The 22,558-nt window shown below is 66.9% G+C and overlaps 1 protein-coding gene across 1 annotated transcript in view; it reads right to left on the minus strand.

Annotated features, from left to right (window-relative positions):
- The window catches only part of KCP (kielin cysteine rich BMP regulator), a 48,003-nt gene that overhangs the window by 17,797 nt on the left and 7,648 nt on the right, over positions 1-22,558 (minus strand). Inside the window, exons 3-25 of the mRNA XM_065423222.1 lie at positions 22,305-22,377; positions 19,813-20,045; positions 17,612-17,795; positions 15,710-15,792; positions 15,162-15,255; positions 13,528-13,610; positions 13,138-13,231; positions 12,565-12,644; positions 12,239-12,324; positions 11,286-11,376; positions 10,805-10,904; positions 9,707-9,792; positions 9,304-9,397; positions 8,638-8,790; positions 7,892-7,998; positions 6,673-6,846; positions 5,887-5,969; positions 5,208-5,301; positions 2,871-3,053; positions 2,240-2,507; positions 1,877-2,053; positions 657-739; positions 306-479 (exon numbers count right to left, since the gene is read on the minus strand). Coding sequence (XP_065279294.1) covers positions 306-479; positions 657-739; positions 1,877-2,053; positions 2,240-2,507; positions 2,871-3,053; positions 5,208-5,301; positions 5,887-5,969; positions 6,673-6,846; positions 7,892-7,998; positions 8,638-8,790; positions 9,304-9,397; positions 9,707-9,792; positions 10,805-10,904; positions 11,286-11,376; positions 12,239-12,324; positions 12,565-12,644; positions 13,138-13,231; positions 13,528-13,610; positions 15,162-15,255; positions 15,710-15,792; positions 17,612-17,795; positions 19,813-20,045; positions 22,305-22,377 — 2,877 coding nt within the window. The remainder of the gene's footprint in view (positions 1-305; positions 480-656; positions 740-1,876; positions 2,054-2,239; positions 2,508-2,870; positions 3,054-5,207; positions 5,302-5,886; positions 5,970-6,672; positions 6,847-7,891; positions 7,999-8,637; positions 8,791-9,303; positions 9,398-9,706; positions 9,793-10,804; positions 10,905-11,285; positions 11,377-12,238; positions 12,325-12,564; positions 12,645-13,137; positions 13,232-13,527; positions 13,611-15,161; positions 15,256-15,709; positions 15,793-17,611; positions 17,796-19,812; positions 20,046-22,304; positions 22,378-22,558) is intronic.

Consider the following 22,558-nt stretch of genomic DNA (forward strand, 5'->3'; position numbering starts at 1 on the left):
AGCCAGCAGCCCGTCCCTGGGACCTCAAGCCCCCGTGGTGCCCACACCTCTCCTGGCACTCAGTGCTGGCCCCAGTGGGCACTGTGCTGTTGGAGAAACTGCCTTAGCTGAGCCCAAGGCCCTGCCCATCTGTGGCTATTACCAGCCCACTGTCCTGGGCCAGGCCCCGGGGTGACTCCAGCACCCCCGGCAGAGGCAGTTGGCGCCAGGACTGTGCCCCCGTCCCCAGCACCGTGTGGCGTTGTTTGCTGCTCAGCCCCTCCCCAGAGCTGACTGCATTTCGGGGGTGGACACGGGGCACTGACCAGGCAGGAGCAGAGGCGGCAGGCGTCATGGGGGTCGGGGAAGCGCTCTCCGTTGCTGTACGCTCGCCCGTGGAAGCTGCAGCCGTCACACATGGGGCAGTCGCAGGGGCCCACGGCCGGGTGGGGGCACGTCACCCCAGGGCAGGGCAGGGGCCCGCAGGACACCTCTCCCTGCTGCAAGAGGGCAGGGCAAGGCATGGCGGTGAGGGGGGCAGGTCCCCAGCCATGCTGAGACCCCCCTAGTGCCCCCGCTCCCCTCAGGCTCCATCCCCCTGGCACAACCCCTGTGCAAGGCTCCCTGCGCCCCCTGGGGCTGTGCCCGGCCCTCTCCCCACAGGGCCTGCCACGTACCAGGCAGCGACACTGCTCGCAGCGCCTGCCGGGGGCCGGGAAGGTCTCTCCGTCCGCAAGGTCCTGGCCCTGGAAGTGGCAGCCTGGCACCGGAGGGGAGGAAAGACATTGAGGGCGGGGGAGAACCAGCCCCCCACACCGTAACCCCCACATCCCAGGTCCCCCCCCACACACCCGCCAATCACAAGCCCCCCCAGCACGTGGGAGATTTGGCCCCGATCCTGCGCCCGGCCCCAGGCCCAGCACCTTCCCGCCGTAGAGCCAGCAACGCCCCCAGACCCAGCCTGAGCCTGCTCTCGCCTCAGGCTCCGCTTGGGGGGCCAGGCCGGGGCCGGCGTCGCCTCAGGCTCAGCTCCGGGGCCAGGCCGGGGCCGGCGTCGCCTCAGGCTCAGCTCCGGGGCCAGGCCGGGGCCGGCGTCGCCTCAGGCTCAGCTCCGGGGCCAGGCCGGGGCCGGCGTCTCCTCAGGCTCAGCTCCGGGGCCAGGCCGGGTCCGGCGTCGCCTCAGGCTCAGCTCTGGGGCCAGGCTGGGGCCGGCGTCGCGATGGCCAGGCCGGAGGTTGAGGCCCAGAACCTGCCCAGGGTCAAGCAAGGCATCGGCAGCAGGGCGGGAGTAAAACCTGCCTCCTCTACCCCATGCGAGCGCCCTAACCACTGGGCCACCCTCCCCTCTCCTCCCCGGCGCCTGCCATGTCACTGGGAATGGCCGAACCAGCTCAGCCCAGTACCCGGCCCAGGTCTGCCTGCGGTGCCCGTGAGGAACGGAAACGCTGGAGCCATCGATTGTCTCCACCCTGCCCCATGGCTCTGCCCAGAGCTGGTCAGGGGTGAGGTGCATCAGTGGGGCTGGGGAGGGGCAGAGCTGGGTTGGGCTAGTAGGGGGCTGCGAGTTGGGAGTGGGGCACCAGTGGGGCTGGGAGGGGGCAGAGCTGGGTTGGGCTAGTAGGGAGCTGCGAGTTGGGAGTGAGGGGAACCAGTGGGGCTGGGGGGGGCAGAGCTAGGACAGCAAGGGGCTGCAGGTTGAGATTGAGGGGCACCAGGGAGAGCCCAGGGCTGGGCTAGCAGGGGGCTGAGGGTCAGGAGTGAGGGGCACCAGTGCGGCTGGGGGACGCTGGCCGTACCCCTTCACTTTAACATGGACTGAGGTTCCCCAGCCGTGGCCAGGTGGTGGCGGAGAGTGGCCTTGCCATGAAGTGCCCGCTCTCCCCCCAGCCCCACTCACCCTGGCACACGGGGCAGCACTGGCCGGGGGGACTGGTGGGGTGGCGACAGCCTGGTGGGTCGCAGGGCATCTTGGTGCAGGTGACGAAGCCGCGGAGGCAGACGCAGCGGCCGCAGGCGTCCTGGGGGTCTGGGAACTCCTGGCCATCGAGGTAACCCTCGCCCAGGTACTCGCAGCCTGTGGGGGGCCGGACAGAGTGAGCCCGGTGCCAGGCGCTGCTGGGGGGGGTGAGAGCCCAAGACCCCCCCCAGGGGCTGACCCACCCCCCAGCCCTGGCACTCCGGCTGGTGGAGCCCAGCACCCCCATGGGCTAGCCCAGCCCGGCCTCCACCCATGCCCCACGCCCAACCCACCTTCGCAGACCTGGCAGCACGGCCCCCGGGCAGGGAAGGGGCACTGGAGCAGCAGGCAGGCCCTGGGCTGGCAGGAGACGCTGCCCTCCCAGCAGGTGCAGACGCGGCACGGCTCCGCGGGGTCCGGGAACTGCTCCCCGTTGGGCAGCTCCTTCCCCTGGTACAGGCAGCCTGGGGGCAGAGCGGGCGATGGCACCGGGCAGGAGAGCAGGGCAGGAGCAGAGACGTGGGGCAGGGGCCGTGGGGAGGTGTTCCTGTTGTAGGAGGCAGCTGTCCTGCTGCAGGGGGGAGCAGAGCACGGGGCTGCAGAGGGCTTGGGGGGCCCAGCAGGAGACTTGGGGGATACCGTCACAGGAGCGGCAGCAGTCCCGCCGCAGGGGGTGGGCACAGAGGGCTGGGGCTGGGGGCCCCCACGGGGGGACTCGGGGAGCCCAGCAGGGGGTTCAGGGGGCCCAGCGGGGGTCTCAGGGGGTACAGTCACAGGAGCGACAGCTGTCCCGCTGCAGGGGTGGGTGCAGAACACAGAGGTGGGGGGGTCAGCAGGAGCCTCAGGGGATCCAGGGGGCCCAGGGAAGCCCATTGGGGCCCCAGGGGGCCCAGTGTGGCCCATGGGGGGCCCAGTGGGGGGGCTCAGGGGGTACCATCACAGGAGCGGCAGCAGTCCTGCCGCAGGGGGTGGGTGCAGAGAACGGGGGCGCAAGGCTGGCGCTGGCAGGTGACGGTCCCGTTGGCACAGATGCAGTGGCGGCAGGAGTCCGAGGGGTCGTAGAATCGCTGCGTGTGCTGGTAGGAGACGCCCGCGTAGAGGCAGCCAGCCGGGGGCTCTGGGAGGAGAAAGGGGCGGTTGGGGGGGTGCTGGGGATAGAGCGCCCGACACCCACAGGTGCAGCCCAGGGCAGGAGGGAAGGGAATCCCCAAGTCTCAGTCCAATCCGTGGCCCAGGGCTGGGACAGCAGGGGCTGCACATTGGGAGTGAGGAGCACTGGGGTGTGACGTTATTAATATGAACTGGGACCGTAGAGATCATTGTTGCAACCAAGGTCCTGTAGTGGCACCAAATCTTGTATGAAGGGGGTCAAATAAGGTGTCTTAGACAAGGTTATGGGTTGCTGGTTATGATTGTGCTGTCTATAGGTGTGTATCAATTTTGTAGTTGAAGTTATGAATATTGACTCTATACTGTCTGTATTTCAAACTTCTGCTGTGCTTCTGGGTGACACCCCAGACAGTTTGGCCCCAGCACTGCCTAGCCTGCTTGATGGCCCATTAAGGACCATCAACTATACAATTGCCCCATTGAGAGAAGGCAGATACGTCTTGTCACTCAGCAAAGTATGCAGGGACCTGCCTATGGACAGAACTCTGAGGTTTTTTCTTGCCATGTGTTGGATGAATGTCTAGGGAACAAAGGAAGAGAGGCCACATGACAAGAGACTAGACAAAACTGCGGCAGCTCCTCCATCTTGTCTTCAATCCTTCTTCTTACCTCTGGAGGGACTTTGCTAGAATCTGAAGCTTTGAACAAAGGACTGAGGACCCATCCCAGCGGGGGATGTATTCCAGAGACTTGATTTGAACCTGTAGTTTATTCTATCGCTGCTGCAAGCCTGAACCAAGAACTTTGCCATTACTGTACGGAATTAATTCTATTTAACCAATTCTAACTCTCATCTCTATCTTTTTCCTTTTATGAATAAACCTTTAGATTTTGGATTCTAAAGGATTGGCAACAGCGTGATTTGTGGGTAAGATCTGATTTGTATATTGACCTGGGTCTGGGGCTTGGTCCTTTGGGATCAGGAGAACCTTTTTTTCTTTTACTGGGGCATTGGTTTTCATAACCATTCGTCCCCATAACAAGTGGCACTGGTGATGATCCTGGGAAACTGCAGTGTCTGAGGGAATTGCTTGTGTGACTCATGGTTAGCCAGTGGGGTGAGACCAAAGTCCTCGATGTTTGGCTGGTTTGGTGTGCATAGAAACCCCAGCATGGGGCTGTGACTGCCCTACTCTGAGCAATTTGTCCTGAATTGATACTCTCAGTAGTGTCCCGCCAGAGGCAGCATTGTTACACGGGAGTTTGGGTCGGGCACCGGGGGTGGGGGCCGGGGCTGGGGTAGCAGGGGGCTGTGGGTCGGGAGTGAGGGGCACTGGGGGTTTGGGGGCCAGGGCAGGGGTAGCAGGGGGCTGTGGGTTGGAAGTGAGGGGCACCGGGGGTTTGGGAGCCAGGGCTGGGGTAGCAGGGGGCTGTGGGTTGGGAGTGAGGGGCACCGGGGGTTTGGGGGCCAGGGCTGGGGTAGCAGGGGGCTGTGGGTCGGGAGTGAGGGGCACTGGGGGTGGGGTCCAGGGCTGGGGTAGCAGGGTGCTGTGGGTCGGGAACGAGGGGCACCGGGGGTGGGGTCCAGGGCTGGAGTAGCAGGGGGCTGTGGGTCGGGAGTGAGGGGCACCGGGGTGGGGGCCGGGTCCCGGGTAGCAGGGGACTGTGGGTCGGGAGTGAGGGGCACCGGGGGTTTGGGGGCCAGGGCTGGGGTAGCAGGGGGCTGTGGGTCGGGAGTGAGGGGCACTGGGGGTGGGGTCCAGGGCTGGGGTAGCAGGGTGCTGTGGGTCGGGAATGAGGGGCACCGGGGTGGGGGCCGGGGCCGGGGTAGCAGGGGGCTGTGGGTCGGGAGTGAGGGGCACCAGCAGAGCTCAGAGCTGGGCAGGCGGGAGGCCACAGGGATGGACTCTCTGACCTTGGCCATGGTGGGGGCGGGTTTCAAGGCAGCAGAAAGTTTAGCCAGTGGGCTCAGTGCTGGGGGGCACCTCCCAGGAGCCCAGATGGGCCGGGCTCAGCTCGGCCCTGCCAACGAACAGCCCCTCAGAACCTCCCAGCCCCCCCCTCCCCCAGACAGATGGGGGGCTGCTGCGAAGGGGCCATGACCTCCCCCAGATTACCCCCATGGAGAGGAGGAAACAGCAGTGATCAGGCTCCTGCCTACCTGGGCACTGGGGGCAGCACCCGCCGGGCACCAGGATGGGCTCCACGCAGAGCAGGGGGGGGCAGCGCCGTGACAGACACTGAACATTGCCGTTCTGCAGGGGAGAGATGCAGGTCAGAGCCAGCCAGGCACCGCCGGGGAGAGAACCCAGGGGTCCTGCCTCCCAGCCCCCACCCCACACCGTGCCCCAGCACAGCATCCCACTCATCCCGTGCCCCCTGACCCAGACTGTGCCCCCAGCACCGGGCCTCCGCCCACCAGCCCAGCCCTCAACCCCACCCCGCACCCCCTGCCTGCTCAGCACAGCGTGAAAACTACCGTCCGCTGCGACACCTCGGCCCCCAGTGTGGCAGGGACGGGGTTAAATGGGCCCCTCCCTCGGGGGCCGTGGATCAGCCACTGGACTGGAGACCAGGACACCTGGGTTCTATTCTCAGCTCTGCCATGCTTGCCTGCTCTGTGCCTCAGTTTCCCCACTTGTAACGAGGGGAGTGGGCAGAGTGGGGCCGGCCGGGGTGCTGGCTGCCCGATCGGTCCCCATGCCACAGGCTAACGAGAAGTGACCGGCCCAGCTTCCCCCAGCAAGGCAGCAGCAGAGCCCGGGCTGGGACCCAGGTGTCCGGTGGGTCACGGTGAGCCGTCCTCTGGCCAGGCCCCCCGCTCGCCCCTGGGCACTTACGAGGCAGTGGCATTGCTTGCAGCGGTCCGTGGGGTGTGGGAACTCGGCGCCGTTGGGGTACTCCTTCCCCCCGTAGCTGCAGCCTAGGGCAGAGCGAGTGGGGACCCGGGGGGTTAACGGGGGGCACCCCGCCTCTGCAATGCATGCTGGGAGGATGGGGCGGAGGGCGAGGGCCCCTGAGGTGCCAGCCCAGACTCCGTCCGGTGGGTCTGTGCCCAGTGCAGCAGCGCCCGATCTGCCCCCTGCCCAGGCAGAGCCATGTCCACTGGGGCTGGAGAAACTGGCCTGGTGGGGTCCCCCGTGCTCGGGGTGGGGGGGGGATGGCCCAGTGGCCCCCGTGGGCGGGGGGTCGGGGTGTGTGGGGGGGGACTGGGCCGAGGCCCCCGCGGACAGAGGATTGGGGGGCAGGGGATCGGGGTGTGGGGGGACTGGCCCATGGCCCCCGTGGGCAGGGGATCGGGGTGTGGGGGGACTGGCCCATGGCCCCCGCGGGCAGGGGATCGGGGTGGGGGGAACTGGCCCGTGGCCCCCGTGGGCAGGGGATCGGGGTGTGGGGGGACTGGCCCGTGGCCCCCGCGGGCAGGGGATCGGGGTGTGGGGGGACTGGCCCGTGGCCCCCGCGGGCAGGGGATCGGGGTGGGGGGGGAACTGGCCCGTGGCCCCCGCGGGCAGGGGATCGGGGTGTGGGGGGACTGGCCCGTGGCCCCCGCGGGCAGGGGATCGGGGTGTGGGGGGACTGGCCCGTGGCCCCCGCGGGCAAGGGGTCGGGGTGCTGGACCCCCTCACCGTTGCAGTTGTTCTGGCAGCAGGAGCCTGGCAGGGGGCGGGCACACAGGGCACCAGGGCAGTCGCGGGAGGAGCAGCTGACGACCCCGTCGGAGCAGACGCACAGCTGGCAGGGGTCCCGCGGGCTGGGGAACCACTCGCCCGCCACCACCGCAGCCCCCTCCACGCTGCAGCCTGGGGGGGGGGGGGCAGACGTCAGCAACCAACGACCCTCACCCTGTCCTGCCCCCTCCCATCCTGCCCCCCTGGCTGGGATCAGGCAGCTGCTCGGTGTGACGGGGCCTCAGGCCCAGCCCCCCAGGGTTGGCTCCCTCACCCCAGCCCCCCCACCGTTTGCAGCCCCCGCAGAGGTGCTGGTGCCTCCCGTGCCCCCCAGGGAGCTCCGAGGGGGCCGCCAGCCCCGTGCCCCTCCCCCCAGCCCCGCACGTTTGCACTAGGGCAGTGCCCTGGGGTCACAGTGCCCTCTGGTGGCCACTCGCTGCCTCTGCAAGGGGCAGCCGAGTCCCCTGGGGAACCAGGCTCTCTGGGGGCGTGTGGGGGGAGCTCAGCGCCATCTCCCCGTTTGGGGCTGGGTCTCACCAGCAGAGCTGGGTAGGGAACCCAGGAGTGCCCAGCCCCTCAGCGGCCCACTCACCCGGACACGTGGGGCAGCACTGGCCGGGCTGCCTCTCCGGGCGGGGGCAGCTGGGCGGGGGGCAGGCGACGGGCGAGCACTGCACGGTCCCGGCCTGTGGGCAGGGGGCCAGGTCATGGCAGCTCCCGAGAGCCTCCCCCAGCCCACCCCACGGGACCCCCAGGACCCCCCCCCCCCGCTCTGCCCCCGACCCCAGAGCCACCCAGGGCCTGTGCTCCCAGCCTCCCCCGACCCACCCCACGGGGCCTCCAGACCCACCCCCACCCTGCTCTGCCCCCGACCCCGGATCCCCCCGGGGCCGTGCTCCCAGCTTCCCCCGACCCACCCCGCAGGGCCCCCCCACTCTGCTCCCGACCCCGGATACCCCCAGGGCCTGTGCTCCCAGCCTCCCCCGACCCACCCCGTGGGGCCCCCGGCTGAGCATGGCTCAGACCCCCCCATTAGCTCCAGCCCCCCGCTGGGCTCCGTACCCTAGGCACAGGTACCCTTCGGGGGAGCATGGGGGCATGGGGCTGCAGCCTGGCACTGGGGGGTCTGTGCCTGCGGCCAGCGGGGAGGGGCTGCTCCGGGGGCCAGCCCCCTCACCGTGCACTGGCAGCGCTGGCAAGGGCTGTGTGGGTCGGCGAAGGCCTGCCCGTTGGCGTAGACGTGCTGGTGGTAGGAGCATTGGGCACAGGTCGGGCAGCAGTCCCCTGGCCGAGGAGAGACAGGCGGGTTAGCACAGTGGGGTGCCCCGATCCCACCCGCCCCACGGCCTGGTCCCAGGGCAGGCGGGGCTGGGCCAGCAGGAGGCGCTGAAGGGTCGCTCCCAGCCACTGCCTGGCCGGCTCTACGGGCTGGACCCACAGCACCCAGTGTCTGCCATGGGCCCAGTGCCACCAGACCCCCAGAGCTCAGGGGTGCGGAGCCAGGGCAGGGGGCCATGGACTGTACCGGGCACTGAGCAGCCACCTCTGCGTTGCGGGGGGACCAGAGAACTGAGGGGGTGGGGCCAGGTGGGCACCCACCATTGAGCTGGGTGGAGTAGGGGGCAGTGGAGGATGGGGACAGTGCGGGGAGGGCAATGGGGGGCAGAGGCACTCACCGCTCAGCCGGACGGGAGCCGGGGGGGTTCAGTGGGGGGAGGAGGGGAGCAGGGGGCAGTGTGTGTGTGGGGGTCACTCACCGCTCAGCCGGGCGGGAGCAGAGGGTTTCGGGGGGGGGAGGGAGGGAGCAGGGGGCAGTGTGTGTGGGGTGGTCAGTGGGGGGGGGCACTCACCGCTCAGCCAGGCGGGAGCAGGGGGGTTCAGTGGGGGGAGCGGGGAAGCAAGGGTCAGTTGGGGGGCACTCACCGCTCAGCCGGGCGGGGTGCTGGCAGGCGACGGGCGGGCACGGCAGGGCCCTGCAGACGGGCTCTCCGGCGAGGCAGGTACAGGTGGTGCAGGGGTCCCCGTCCGGCTCCCACTGCGCCCCCTCCTCGAACTCCTCCCCGGCCAGCACGCACACTGGGAGATGCAGGCCGTGAGTCGGGGGGCCTCCCTGCCGCAGCCCCCAGGGACCCAGCCGGCTCACCCCTCCCTGGCCCCTCCTTCCCCCCCAGCCCTTCCAGTCTCAGCCCCCCAGCTTCCCCCGGCCCTCCCAGGCCCCCACCACGACCCTGTGCTCCTGCCCCACCCCCCAGGGCCCTGTGCTCCCGGCCCCCACAGGGCCCTGCCCTATGGTCCCGCCCCCCGGGTCCTGCGCTCCCAGCTCGCCGCCCCCCCCCCCCCGGGCCCTGCCCTCCTGGCCCCCTGCCCCCCCTGGGCCCTGCTCTCGGGGAGCGAGGAGACTTCCCCACCAGGCCCAGAGGTGCAGCAGCTGGGGGCTGCCCCAGGGCTGGCGAGCCCAGGCAATGCCCGCGGGCTGGCAGCACCCAGCGCCCTGCCTTGGCGATGTCCCCTGGCCCACGCAGGGGGCAGCAGTGCTGCACCGCGGGCGCCATCAGGCCGCGGCTGGCCCAGAACCGGCCATTACTCGACCTTTGCAGATGGGGCAGCAGCGTTGGGGGTCCCGGATGGGCTGGGCACAGGGCACGGGGGGGCACCCCTCTTCCTGGCACTGCACGTGCCCAGCCTGCATGAGAGAGCCGGGGTCAGCGGTGCGCGGGCACAGACCCGGGCGTGCCAGTGTCCCCACACAGCCCAGTCATGGCACCCCTCGGCGGGTCTGCCCCTGCCCCAGGGCTGCCCACGCCCCCCTCAGCCCCAGAGCCGCCCTCCCCTAGCCCAACACCCCTCTGCCCTAGCTTGGTGCCAGGGACCCACATCCCCTGCTCTCTGTGTCCGCGTGGCTGGGCACCCCCTGGCACCAGGAGGGGCTGGTTACGTGGAGGTGAGCCCCCCCCCCAAACCCACCGTCCCAGGAGTCCCCTGGGTCACTCACCGAGCAGGTGCACCGCACACAGGGCCCGCGGCCCGGGGGCGTGAAGGTCTCTCCGTGCCGGTACAGGTGCCCCTCGTACTCACACGCTGCCCACGGAGAGAGACGGGTGAACAGCCCCGCACGGGGGGCAGCCTGCCAGCCCCAGCCGAACCCCCGGAGACCCCCAGGCTGGCTCAGAGACCCCAGAGCTCCCCCCAGCTCTGATACCCCAGAGCCCTCAGAGGGCCGTCTCTGCCTTCACCCCTCGCTCAGAGACCCCAGCACCCCCAGACACCCCCCCGCCCGCTCAGAGACTCCAGCAACACCCCCCCGCTCAGAGACCCCAGCACCCCCAGACACCCCCCCTGCCCGCTCAGAGACCCCAGCATCCCCAGAGACCCCCCTGCCCGCTCAGAGACCCCAGCAACACCCCCCCGCTCAGAGACCCCAGCACCCCCAGACACCCCCCCTGCCCGCTCAGAGACCCCAGCATCCCCAGAGACCCCCCTGCCCGCTCAGAGACCCCATCACCCCCAGACACCCCCCCTGCCCACTCAGAGACCCCAGCACCCCCAGAGACCCCCTGCCCGCTCAGAGACCCCATGACACCCCCCCCCCGCTCAGAGACCCCAGCACCCCCAGAGACCCCCCTGCCCGCTCAGAGCCCCCAGCTCCTCAGAGCCCCCCCAACAGCTTAGAGACCCCAGTGCCCTGAGACCCCCCGCCCCCCCGGGGTCTGGATGGGCTGGGCCCCGTGGCCCCCTTCCCAGCGCAGCCGGGCGGGATGGGCACAGGGAAGCGCCAGCAGGAGGGATGCCCAGAGGGCAGGGGCTGGGACACCTGGGCCAGACGCAGAGGGGCACACAGCTCCCCTCGCCAGGCGTGGCCCCCGATGTGGGCCCTCCCCCGACCCCCTCAGGCCCCGCTGGAGGCTGGCCCAACCCGTAACCTGGGGGGTTCTTGGGCCCCGCGCCGGGGGATGGGGGAGGAGCTGGCTCTGCGGGAAGCCCTGGGGGCCCCCTCCGCCCCATGCCCTGCTGCCAGGGCCAGGGTCTCTCTCTGAGGCCAGCGGCTCCAGAGGCCCCTTGCTGTCCCTCCCCCGCCCCACCAGCTACTCACTGTGGCAGGCCGGGCAGCACTGGCCCTGGGCGGTGCCCGGGTGGCTGCAGGGCACGGGCGGGCAGCTCTGCTCCAGGCGCTCACACGACACCTCCCCGGCCTGCGGGCAGGGGCCAGAGCTCAGCCAGGCGTTGGCAAGAGGCCCCCGCTCCCGCCCCCTGGCACAGAGCCTCCGCCAGCGCGCCACGGCCCCATGCCCAGCCGCCCCGCAGCCAGTGCCCTGCCCCCCCCAGCCAGTGCCACCCCCCGCAGCCAGTGCCCCCCCTCACAGCCAGTGCCCCTGGCCCCCCCCCGCAGCCAGTGCCCCGGCCCCCCCGCAGCCAGTGTCCCGGCCCCCCCCCCCCCCCCGCAGCCTTGGGGAGGGGCTGTGCCGTCCCGGGGCACCGTGGCCTGTGGGGACGGGAGCTGGCCCAGGCTTCGCAGGGCCGGGGGTGGCCCATGGAGAGGGCTCCTGAGGGCACCTGCCCTGTGCCCGGCTCACCTGGCAGCGGCAGCGGAGGCAGGGCTCCTGCGGGGGGGTGAAGACGGCGCCGTGCGGGACGGGCTGGGCGTCGTAGAGGCAGTCCTGGCACCTAGGGCGAGGCGGGCGATGGCAGAGCAGCTCGGGCACCCTGGCCCTGGCACCGCGACAGTGAGGCAGTGACGCCACAGGCGCCCCCAACCCCCACTGCAAACAGCACCCCCTGGACTCCCCAGCCCTCCCCTCACCTGGCTACCTGCCCCCAGCCCCCCATTCACTCCAGGCAGTGTTCCCCCTTACCAGCCCCCAAGCCCCACTCACCATGGGCAGCGCCCACCTCCCCCAGCCCCACTCACCGCGGGCAGCGCCCCTCCCCCAGCCCCACTCACCGCAGGCAGCGCCCACCTCCCCCAACCCCACTCACCGCGGGCAGCGCCCCTCCCCCAGCCCCACTCACCAGCGGGCAGCGCCCACCTCCCCCAGCCCTACTCACCGCGGGCAGCGCCCCTCTCCCCCAGCCCCACTCACCGCGGGCAGCGCCCCTCCCCCAGCCCCACTCACCGCGGGCAGCGCCCCTCCCCCAGCCCCACTCACCACAGGCAGCGCCCACCTCCCCCAGCCCCACTCACCGCAGGCAGCGCCCACCTCCCCCAGCCCCACTCACCGCGGGCAGCGCCCACCTCCCCCAGCCCCACTCACCCGCGGGCAGCGCCCCTCCCCCAGCCCCACTCACCACAGGCAGCGCCCACCTCCCCCAGCCCCACTCACCGCAGGCAGCGCCCACCTCCCCCAGCCCCACTCACCCACAGGCAGCGCCCCTCCCCCAGCCCCACTCACCGCAGGCAGCGCTCACCTCCCCCAGCCCCCCTCACCGCGGGCAGCGCCCCTCCCCCAACCCCACTCACCCACGGGCAGCGCCCCTCCCCCAGCCCCACTCACCGCGGGCAGCGCCCCTCTTCCCCAGCCCCACTCACCGCGGGCAGCACTCGCCAGGTCTCCGGACGGGCTCCAAGCAGGGGGCAGCCGGGCAGCCGGTGGGTTTGCACAACACATTCCCGCTCTGCACGACACATGTGCCCCCCACTTTACCAGACGCTGCCCCAGCCTGCCCCCCCCCAGCCCCAGCCCCAGTCCCACATGCTGCCTTGACCCCTCCCAGCCCTGCCACCCGGGAGCCCCTGCCAGCCCGGGCCCTTCTCCCCACCCAGCGGAGCAGCAGCTGGGGCACCCCCCCACCCCCTCCCCAGCCCCTCTGCTGTGCAGACAGGCAGTGCCAGGCGCCCCCGGCCTGCACACTCACCACGCAGGCGCACTGGGTGCAGGGCTCCCCGCTGGGCACCGGCTCCCCGCTGGCAAACTCCTGGCCGTCCAGCGAGCAGCCTGCAGGGAGAGAGAGCGGTACAGCTTGAGGGTGCCCCCCCAGTCCCCCCCCCCCCCCCGGGACAGCCACAGCCCTCAGCACTGTCCCCCTGGCAGGGTGGGATGGGCACCCAGGGGGCCTCCTCCTCAGGGCACTGGGCCGGCCCCGCGGCCAGGGCATGCAGCAAGTTTGCTGGGCCTTAGCCCAGTGCTCACCTCACCCCCCCCGCCCCGCTTGGCACCAGCCAGGCCCCCACGCAGGGACCACGGAGCCCACACCCCTCAGGGGCCCCCAGGGCTGGGAGGGGAGCACTGGCCCTGGCATTATCTGGCCTGGGCCCAACAGGACCAGAGGCTCCAGGGCCCTCACCCCAGGGAGCCATCCAACAATGGGGGGGGGCAGCCGCCAACGGCCCTGTGGGACAGACCCACTTCCCCATCGACCCTGCCCCGCCCCCCACGGCCCCAGGGAGCACAGCCCCACCCCCCATGAGGAGCCCCTCCCTTCGCTCACCGTCGCAGACGGGGCAGCAGGTGCCCGGCCGGGGGCTGGCAGGGTGGCGGCACAGCCTGGCGCATTGGCTCTTCCTGCACACGGCGCGGCCATCCTGTGCGGGGCGAGGGGGGGGGGTCAGGGCTTCCGGGGGCCGCTCGCGGGGCAGCAGCTCCCAGCCCGGGGCGTTCCCCGCCCCACCCAGATCCCCAGACAGACCCAGGGCCCGCTGGAAAGGGTCCAGCCAAATAATGGGAGGGGAGGAGCCTGTGCCAGGCTGGGGGCGGAGCCTTGGAATACAGCGCTGCCCTGAGGAGCGGGGGGCACAGGCGAGGGGCACCTCAGGCCTGGGGCCAGTGGGGATGGGGGCCCCCAGGCCCTGCCCAGCGACACGGGGGAGCGTGGCCTTACCAAGCACCGGCAGCTCTGGCAGGGGTCTGCATGCGGCGCCCACTCCTCACCGTGCTCCCGCCGGGCGGCTCCGTCCACACAGCCTGGGTGGGAGAGAACTGGCATCAACCAGGCCCCCGGCCCCCCAGCCATCGCTGAGCCCAGACCGCAGCTAGCGGGGGCAGGGAGAGCGGGGCTGCAAATCGGGAGTTAGGGGCACCGGCAGAGCTGCACGTGGGAGCCCAGGACGGGGATAGCAGGAGGGCTGCCGGTTGGGAGTGAGGGGCACCAGCAGGGCGGGGCGGGGGAGCCCAGGGCTGGAATAGCAGGGGCTGCGGGTCGGGAGTGTCACGTTATTGACATGAACTGGGACCGTAGAGATCATTGTTGCAACCAAAGTCCTGTAGTGGCACCCAAATCTTGTATGAAGGGGGTCAAATGAGGTGTCTAAGACAAGGTTATGGGTTGCTGGTTATGATTATGCCGTCTGTATGCATGTGTCAATTTTGTAGCTGAAGTTATGAATATTGGCTCTATACTGTCTGTACCTCAAACTGGTGCTGTGCTTCTGGGTGACATCCCAGACAAGGTGGTGTCAGCTCTGTCTAGCCTGCTTGATGGCCCATTAAGGACCATCAACTATACAATTGCCCCATTGAGAGAAGGCAAATATGCCTTGAGACTCAGCAAAGTATGCAGGGCCTTGCCCATGTGACTCCAGACTCCATTTTGCTGTGATTTTCCACAGTAAGAACAAAGAGGTGTTCTTACACCTGGAAGAGACTATAAAAGGCTGATGCCTCATCTCCATTTGGTCTTCAATCCTGCTTCATACCTCTGGAGGGACTTTGCTACAAACTGAAGCTCTGAACAAAGGACTGAATGACCCATCCCAGTTGGGGACGTCTGAACCTGCAGTTTATTCTATCACTGCTACAAGCCTGAACCAAGAACTTTGCCATTACTGTACGGAATTGATTCCATTTCACCAATTCTAGCTCTCATCTGTATTTCTTTCTTTTTATAAATAAACCTTTAGCTTTTAGATTCTAAAGGATTGGCAACGACATGATTTGTGGGTAAGATCTGATTTGTATATTGACCTGGGTCTGGGGCTTGGTCCGTGGGGATCAGGAGAACCTTTCTTCTTTTACTGGGGTGTTGGTTTTCATAACCATTCGTCCCCATAACAAGTGGCACTGGTGGTGATCCTGGGAAACTGGAGTGTCTAAGGGAATGGCATGTGTGACTTGTGGTTAGCCAGTGGGGTGAGACCGAAGTCCTCTTTATCTGGCTGATTTGGTTTGCCTTAGAGGTGAAAAAACCCCAGCCTAGGGCTGTAAGTGCCCTGTTTTAAGCAATTTGTCCTGAACTGGCACTCTCAGTTGGGTCCCGCCAGAACCAGCATCGTTACAGGAAGTGAGGGGCACCGGCAGGGCGGGGTGGGGTGAGCCCAGGACAGGGCTAGCAGGGGGGCTGCGGGTTGGGAGTGAGGGGCAGGGCTGGGGGGTCTCTCTGCAGTGGAAGGTTCTCGTCCCCTTTTAAAAGGGCCTGACCATGTCCCCCCCAGCACCCACCTCCCCCCCTTCCCCACACCTCACCTCCCCCCACTCCCCTTGCAGTGCAGTGCCCCCCCCCCCTAGCACTGGGCTCACCCTGGCAGCGGGGGCAGCAGGTCCCGGGCACCTCCTCCTGGGTGGCGCAGTGGAGCTGCAGGCAGACGAGTCGAAAGCACTGGACGCTCCCGTCCTGGGCAGGAGAGACACAGCCGGTGTCCCAACCCCACCCCGTCCCCTCCACCCCGTCCCCTGGGGGGGTCCCGTCCCGATCCCGTCCCCTGGGGGGATCCTGGTCCTACGGGACTCTCTTGGGGGCTAAGGACGCCAGAGACACAGGCCCTGGAGGATCAGGATACGGGGTGGCGAGACTGCATGGCCACCCTGGCGGGAGGGCGGGACCCCTGGGGGCCTGGCCCACTGAGGGGCCCCTCCGAGGGGCTGTTCTGGATTTGGGGGGGCCCCAACCCTGGGGACCCCACCTCTGCCAGTGCCCCTCACTCCCAACCCACAGCCCCGTTAGCCCTGACCCGGGCTCCCCTCACCCAGCTATGCTGGTGCCCCTCAGGCCTGACCCATAGCCCTTGTGACCCCCGCCCTGGCCCCCCTTCCTCTGCCCTCCCCCTCCCCGGAGCGCAGGGTCTCACCAGGCAGGAGCAGTTCATGCAGGAGTTGGATGGCGCCAGGAAGACGTCTCTGTCCTGGTACCGCTGCCCGTCGTACTCACAGCCTGGGCACAGGAGAGCGGGCGGGTGACACGGACACTCCCCCCCCCCCCCCGGGGCTGCAGGGAGCCAGGGGCTTGGCAGGGGGCACTGTGCTGGGGGTAGGGGGCTCAGCAGGGGGCGCTGTGCTGGGGGGAGCGGGGCGGGGGCTCGGCGGGGGTGCTGGCCTGGGGGGAGGGGGCTCGGTGGGGGGCAGGGGGCACTGGGCTGGGGGGGAAGGGGCAGGGGCTCGGCAGGGGGTGCGGGGAAGGGGGCTCGGCAGGGAGCGCTGTGCTGGGGCTCGGCAGGGGGCACTGTGCTGGGGGGAGTGGGGCAGGGGCTGGGGGAGGAGGCTTGGCGGGGGACGCTGGGCTGGGGGAAGCGGGGCAGGGGCTCAGTGGGGGGCGCTGGGCAGCCCCGTGCCCACCTCCCTGTGCGACCTGCCCCTTCCTCCCCGTGTGACCCGCTGTGATGTTATGAGTGTAATATAATATCTCACTGAAAGGTGACAGGGCCAGAAAGAGTTAATTAACTCACAGACTGACCTGACCAATGGCCGAACTTTAAAGACTGGTTAGGAAGATAGGTATATCTCCATATATTAGAAACATATCTCCTAGAACTGGAAGGGACCCCGAGAGGTCATTGAGTCCAGCCCCCTGCCTTCACTAGCAGGACCAAGTACTGATTTTGCCCCAGATCCCTAAGTGGCCCCCTCAAGGATTGAGCTCACAACGCTGGGTTTAGCAGGCCAATGCTCAAACCACTGAGCTATTCGTCCCCTAAACGTAAATGAGCAGAGCTTTGAAATGCAGCCGGCAGTGTTAGAGTTCGAAGGGGAGATGTTTGCTCAGGGCTTGTGATGTCAGCAAACAAGTCTTGTCTATTGCTATAGCTTTGATTCAAAGATCAAAAAGGGAATATTAACATTTAGGAGGACACTGGAGGGAAATAGTATTATTGTCTATGTGTCTCTTTGAAGGTTGTGGTAACCTGTATCTGAACTGTTTAATGGATAAATTACCCTGTGCTAATTGCCAGGATGTTTAGAAGAAGGAAAGTTGAGCCTATTGTTTTCTCAGGCCAAGAGGCTGCTGGAAATGTATAAGAACCCTGGGACACGATCCTGCTGCATCTCAGATCTGCTTTGGGTTTCAAGAGGGAGAAACTCTGAGCCACAAGAATTGAGATCCCCAGTCACTGACTGGAGTCACCCTGAACATGGACATTGGACTATAACCTCTGGTCTATTTCTAAAAGGACTTTTGGCAACTACAAGCTCATCTCTGCCATGTATCTAAACCTCAAGAATTGAATTCAAGTCTGTCTGTATATTGATCTTTTAACCAACACACTCTTTTCTTTTTTAATAAATTTTAGTTTAGTTAATAAGAATTGGCTATTAGTGTGTATTTTGGGTAAGGTCTAAGTTATAATTGAACCTGGGTATGTGGCTGATCCTTTGGGACTGGGAGAACCTTTTCTTTTATATGATGAAATAAGATTTTCAATAATCATCATCATATCTGACAGGTGTGTCTGGACAGAGGCCTGAGGCTGGGTACTTTAAGGGAACTGCGTTGTTTGGCCTTCTGAGTAACCAGTGAGGTACTACAGAAGCTGTTTTGTGCAGGTAAATCTAAGTATTGGAATATCCACCAGCGTTTGGGGTTGGTCTGCCCCGTTTTGTTTCCAGTTCACCCTGATTGAGTGACCTCAGCTGGCTCCCATGGGCAGCACCGTCACACCTGCCCCGCCCACCGCCCCGTGTGACCCGCCCCGGGCAGCCCCTTCCTCCCCGTGTGACCCGCCCCGCACAGCCCCACGCCCACCTTCCCTGCTCACCTAGGCACTGGGGCCGGTCCTGGCGTGCCGAGCACCGCACCTCCCCCTGCAGGCAGATGCAGGTGGTGCAGTCGTCCTTGTCCCAGGTGGCTCCGTCCTCACGCTGCGTCCCCTCCCACACGCACGCCGGCCTCTGGCACTCGCAGCTCTCCAGGGACTTCACGCGGGCCAGCAGCTCCGAGCTCTGCAGGAGAGAGGGGGCGAGCCGGGAGTGCGGGCTGGGGGGCTAGTGGGCAGTTGCGGGGGGAGGGGGGGGTGTCCTGGGAGCCAGGACTCATGGGTTCTATCCCAGCTCTGGGAGTGGAGTGGTGCCTAGTGGGTGGGGGGGCAGGACTCCTAGGTTCTATCCCAGCTCTGGGAGGGGAGTGGGGGCTAGTGGGGGGGGCAGGATTCCTGGATTCTATCCCAGTTCTGGGAGGGGAGTGGGGTCCAGTGGTTAGAGCAGGGGGCTGGGAGCCTGGACTATCCTGAGTGGGGCCAGGAAGGGGGTGAGTCTCATAGAATCAGGGCTGGAAGGGACCTCGAGACGTCACGTCCAGACCCCTGCACTGAGGCAGGATCCAGCCCTGCCAGAACCCCCCGTGTCAGGGATCCCACGATACCCCCCCCCCCGCGCCCCTCCGGAAGCCTGGTCCAGAGCTGAACGACCCTGAGAGCAAGAACGTTTTTCCTCCTATCCACCCAGAATCTGTCCTGCCCTCAGTGGGGAACTGATCCCCGTTCTCTGCGGAACAGCCTGTTCTCAGGTCCCCCTCAGTCGGCTTCTCTCAGACTAAACAGGCCCCGTGTTCTAACCTCTCCTCCGAGGTCGGGCTTTCTAAACGCGCCCCAGGACGATATTAGCCTTTTTCACACCCGCCTCACGTTGCTGACTCATATTCAACGTACGTGCCGCTGTAGCCCCCAGCTCCGTTTCACCAGCGCTACCACCCAGCCGGCCGGTCCCCGGTTTGCAGCTTCGCTTTCCACTTCTCCTGCCTAAGTGTAGTTACTTGCACTCGCCTGTACTGAATCTCAGCTTGTTAAATCCAGACCAATTCTCCCATTTGCCAATTCTGACCCTGCCCGCCCCCCCGCAAGTGCTTGCAACCCCTCCCAGTCGGGTGTCACCTGCAATCTTCTTCCGCGTATTCTCCACTCCGTGAACCAAGTCAGTAAGGAAAATATTGACTAGTCCTGGACCCAGCACTGAGCCCTGCGGGACCCCACCCGATACGGCCTCCCCGCTGGCCAGTGAACCCCGGGACCGACTCTTGGAGGCCAGGCTTTCAATGAGTTTCACGCCCATCCTATAGCACTTTCATCTCGACCCCATTTCTCTAGGGAATGTCACATGGGACAAGCTACATCCCATCTACAGCTCCGCCCCCCACCCGCATCCCAGCCATCGGCCAGTAACCCATCCAAGAAGGCAAGTAGGTTGCTTTGTTCCAGGCAAACCCTGCTGGCTGTTCCTGTATCCCCGAGGTCAGTGGTTCTCAAACTGGGGGTTGGGACCCCTCAGCGGGTCGTGAGGTTCTTACATGGGGGGTCGCGAGCTGTCAGCCTCCACCCCAAACCCCACTTCGCCTCCAGCATTTATACTGGTGATAAATATATTTTAAAGTGTTTTTAATGTATAAGGGGGGTCGCCCTCTGAGGCTTGCTATGGGAGAGAGGTCACCAGTACAAACGTTTGAGAACCACTCATCTAGGTGCTCACAAGCCAATCCTTCCCTAGCGTCCAGGCACCAAAGTCAGGCTGCTGGGTCTCGAATTCCCCAGGTCCTGTTTGTTTCCCTTTCTCAGGACAGGTGCCACGTTTTCCTCTCTCCAGCCCCCGGGCCCTCACCCGCTGGCCAGGTCTCAAAGACCATCGCTAGCGGTTCTGGGATTGCTTCGGCTGGTTCCTTAAGCATCTAGGGGTGAATTTCATCAGGCCCTGCCGACTTGAACACAGCTCACTTCTCTAGACATGCTTCACCCTGGGCCTTCCTTGGCGGGGCCCGTGGTTAATATGACCCGTGTGAAGTATCCGCTCATCACTGACAGCCTTACTGAAGCCAAGTGTGCGTGAAACCCGTCAGCTCTCCTGCCCGGCTCCTTCACCTGGGGCAGTCTGCAGCGGCATCTCTCCTATCGTCTCGGAGGAGCTGCCCGCTCTCCAGAACGCCTTTTCCCCGGAGCTTTTCCTCCCGCTGGGCCGCGCCCCCGGGTCCTACCTGCGCTTTGACCATGTCCAGCATGGCCCCGAATCCATCCACCAGCTCCTTCAGCTGCTGCACCCTCTCCTCCAGGGCGCCTGGGGGGGGGAACTCCTGCTCGCCGGGCTGCTGCTGGTAGTTGCGGATGTCGGCGAGGGCTGGCGGCTCCGGGGCCAGGGGGGATCCTTGATCAAAGGGGGGCTCGGCCAGGTCCCCCTCCTCCGCCAGGGTGTACGGCACGGGGAAGGGGTCTGCAAGGCACCGCAGGCAGGGCGTGAACGGGGGAGTTGGGTCCAATCCCACCCCCCCCCACCTGGCCTGGCTCGCCCGTCCCCATGGAAACCCATGGCTGCCTGGGGGCCGGATATGAGGGGTTTGCTGGGTGGAAGCCTGGGTCCCAGGGAACTCTGTGAACCACCCCCCAACTGGTGCCACTTCTCCCCCGGCTCCGCTGATGGCCTGGCACTGCGCTCCCTCCGCACCCGCTCTGGGGCCCAATGACTCCAGGACTCTGGGACCCGGGGGGTACCCAGAGCTGTGGGGAGGGGGGAAAGGATAAATCCATGTGCCCCAGCCCTCGCTGCTCCCCTGGGGAACCCCTCCCCTACCCGCCGCCCCCCAGACATCTCAAAGCCGGTTCCCCGCAGCCACCAGTTAGATGGCTGGCGCACAGCACAGCCCTCTGCTGGACGGATGCAGAGCTGCCCTGATGCATGTCATGGGCTCTAGACTGCTAGGAGTTAGTGGGGATTCCCCTTCCAAAGGAGGCCTGCTGCTTGGGAGCCGGGGACCTGCACCTGTACCCGCCAGGAGGCTGGGCAAGGCCCGGGCCAGGGTGGGCAACATCCACGGGGCCTTTGGTGACTGCAGCGGGGACAGGCCGGGTGACGATAGAGACCTTCCCCAGAGACCTCAGCGGCCGAGCCCACATCACCTCCATGCTGCGGGAGTGGGGGGGGCTGATACATGGGGGCCCCTCCCCCCGATACACCCCATCCATGGTCAGCTCACACATGTTATGCACACACACGCCCATCTCCCGAGGGCACCAAATCCCACCCTGCACCCAGCACCCGCCAGCCGAGCCAAGGATGGGCCCAGCACCCAGAGCATAGCCAACAGCTGATTCCCCCTTGCCCCGCAGCCAGTGCCAAGGGCAGCCTGTTGGCCAGCCCTGTACTGGCACCGGCCATGGTAAGCGGCCGGCAGCTGGATCCAGGCTGGGCTCAGACGGGGGAGGGGGAATGGGGGGCTGCAGATCAGAGGGGCAGGGGAGGATGGGGGGCTGCCCAGGGTTCCCCAGCGCCTGGCCTTGGTGCGGAGGGGCAGCTCGAGCAGTACGCGGTCGCCTGGCCTGGGGACAGGAGCACGTGGGCAGCATTCAGAGCCGGGTCCTGCCCATCTGTCCCACATCCAGCCAGACCCTAAACTCTCCACTCCCCGCCCCCCATGCCCTCCCAGCTCCTCCTTGTCCTCCGGCCCAGGCTCCGGGGAACTGGGCTCTGGCCGGCCTCTATGGCTGGGCGCCCAGTTCCGTCCCAGACTGAGTGCCCGGGGGGGGGCAGGCTGGGGGCGCGCGGGAGGGGGGTTAACCCACATGCAGTGGCCGGGAGACTGCACCGGGCGCAGCTGAGGGCCCATCCCCCCTGGCCTCAGTGAGGGCAGTGGAGTGGAGCTGGCCCCAGCAATTAGCGCTGGAGGCTGCCCAGGGCCCAGCTCGTTAGCAGATGAGGCCGGGGGCAGCCGTGGGGGCAGCTGTTGTTACGGCTGCCAGGGCCGGAATTGAGGCCAGCGGGGAGAGATGCGGGGGGGGAGGGAGGAGAGAGGAGCCAAGGGAGGGCGGTTGGTGGGGGAAGGACAGCCGGGGGACAGGGACAGGAGTGATTGCAGCCACGCCGCTGAGAACAGAGACCTGGATCTATCCCAGCTCTGGGAGGGGAGTGGGCTCTAGTGGTTAGAGTAGGGGGGGCTGGGAGACAGGACTCCTGGGTTCTATCCCCAGCTCTGGGACGGGAGTGGGCTCCAGTGGTTAGAGCAGACGGCTGAGAGCCAGGACTTCTGGGTTCTATCCCCAGGTCTGGGAAGGGAGAGGGTCCTAGTGGTTAGAGGGGGGGGGGTCCAAGGGCCCGGAGCAGCCAGGCCCCTGGGGAAGGGCTGGGGGGCCATCACATGGCCAGGGCTGGCTAGACGCCTGGCCAGGCCCCAGCCCCGGTGACCGGCCGACCCCAGATCCCCAGAGAGGCCAGCCTGGGTTGCCCGGCTCTGTCCCAGCCCAGGGGCAAGCCCCCTTCCTCGCCCTAATCGCCCCCCCGTTCTCAGCTTCCTCACGTGTCACCCCAAGATCTGACAAGCGCTCCCGGGGGGAGGAGGGGGAAGCAGGATTCTGCGGTGTCCTGCACTCTACTAAGCGGGGGCAATGCTGATTTATGCAGCTCTCTCCCCCATGGGGCCCCACCCAGCCCTGGAGATGCACCCCCCAGCCCAGCCCAGCGGCCTCGGCCGGCTCCTACCTGCCAGGTTCTCGCAGTGCCACGGCCGGCGTGGGAACCCGCTGGGGGAGATCTCAGCCGTCTGCCAATAGCCCTGCATCGAGAGCCAAGCCCGTCAGGCTCCAGGTCGCCCACCAGCACCAGGGGCGAGAGGTGCTGCCCCCTGCCAAACGTCACCGCGTCCATGAAACCGGGGTGTGTGTGAGGGTCTGGATTGGTGGGTGGGGTGCCCAGGCCTGGGGTAGCAGGGGGCCGCGGGTCGGGACTGAGGGGAA

This window comes from Emys orbicularis, chromosome 1 (assembly GCF_028017835.1).
Source record: "Emys orbicularis isolate rEmyOrb1 chromosome 1, rEmyOrb1.hap1, whole genome shotgun sequence".
Classification (NCBI taxonomy): Eukaryota; Metazoa; Chordata; order Testudines; family Emydidae; genus Emys; species Emys orbicularis.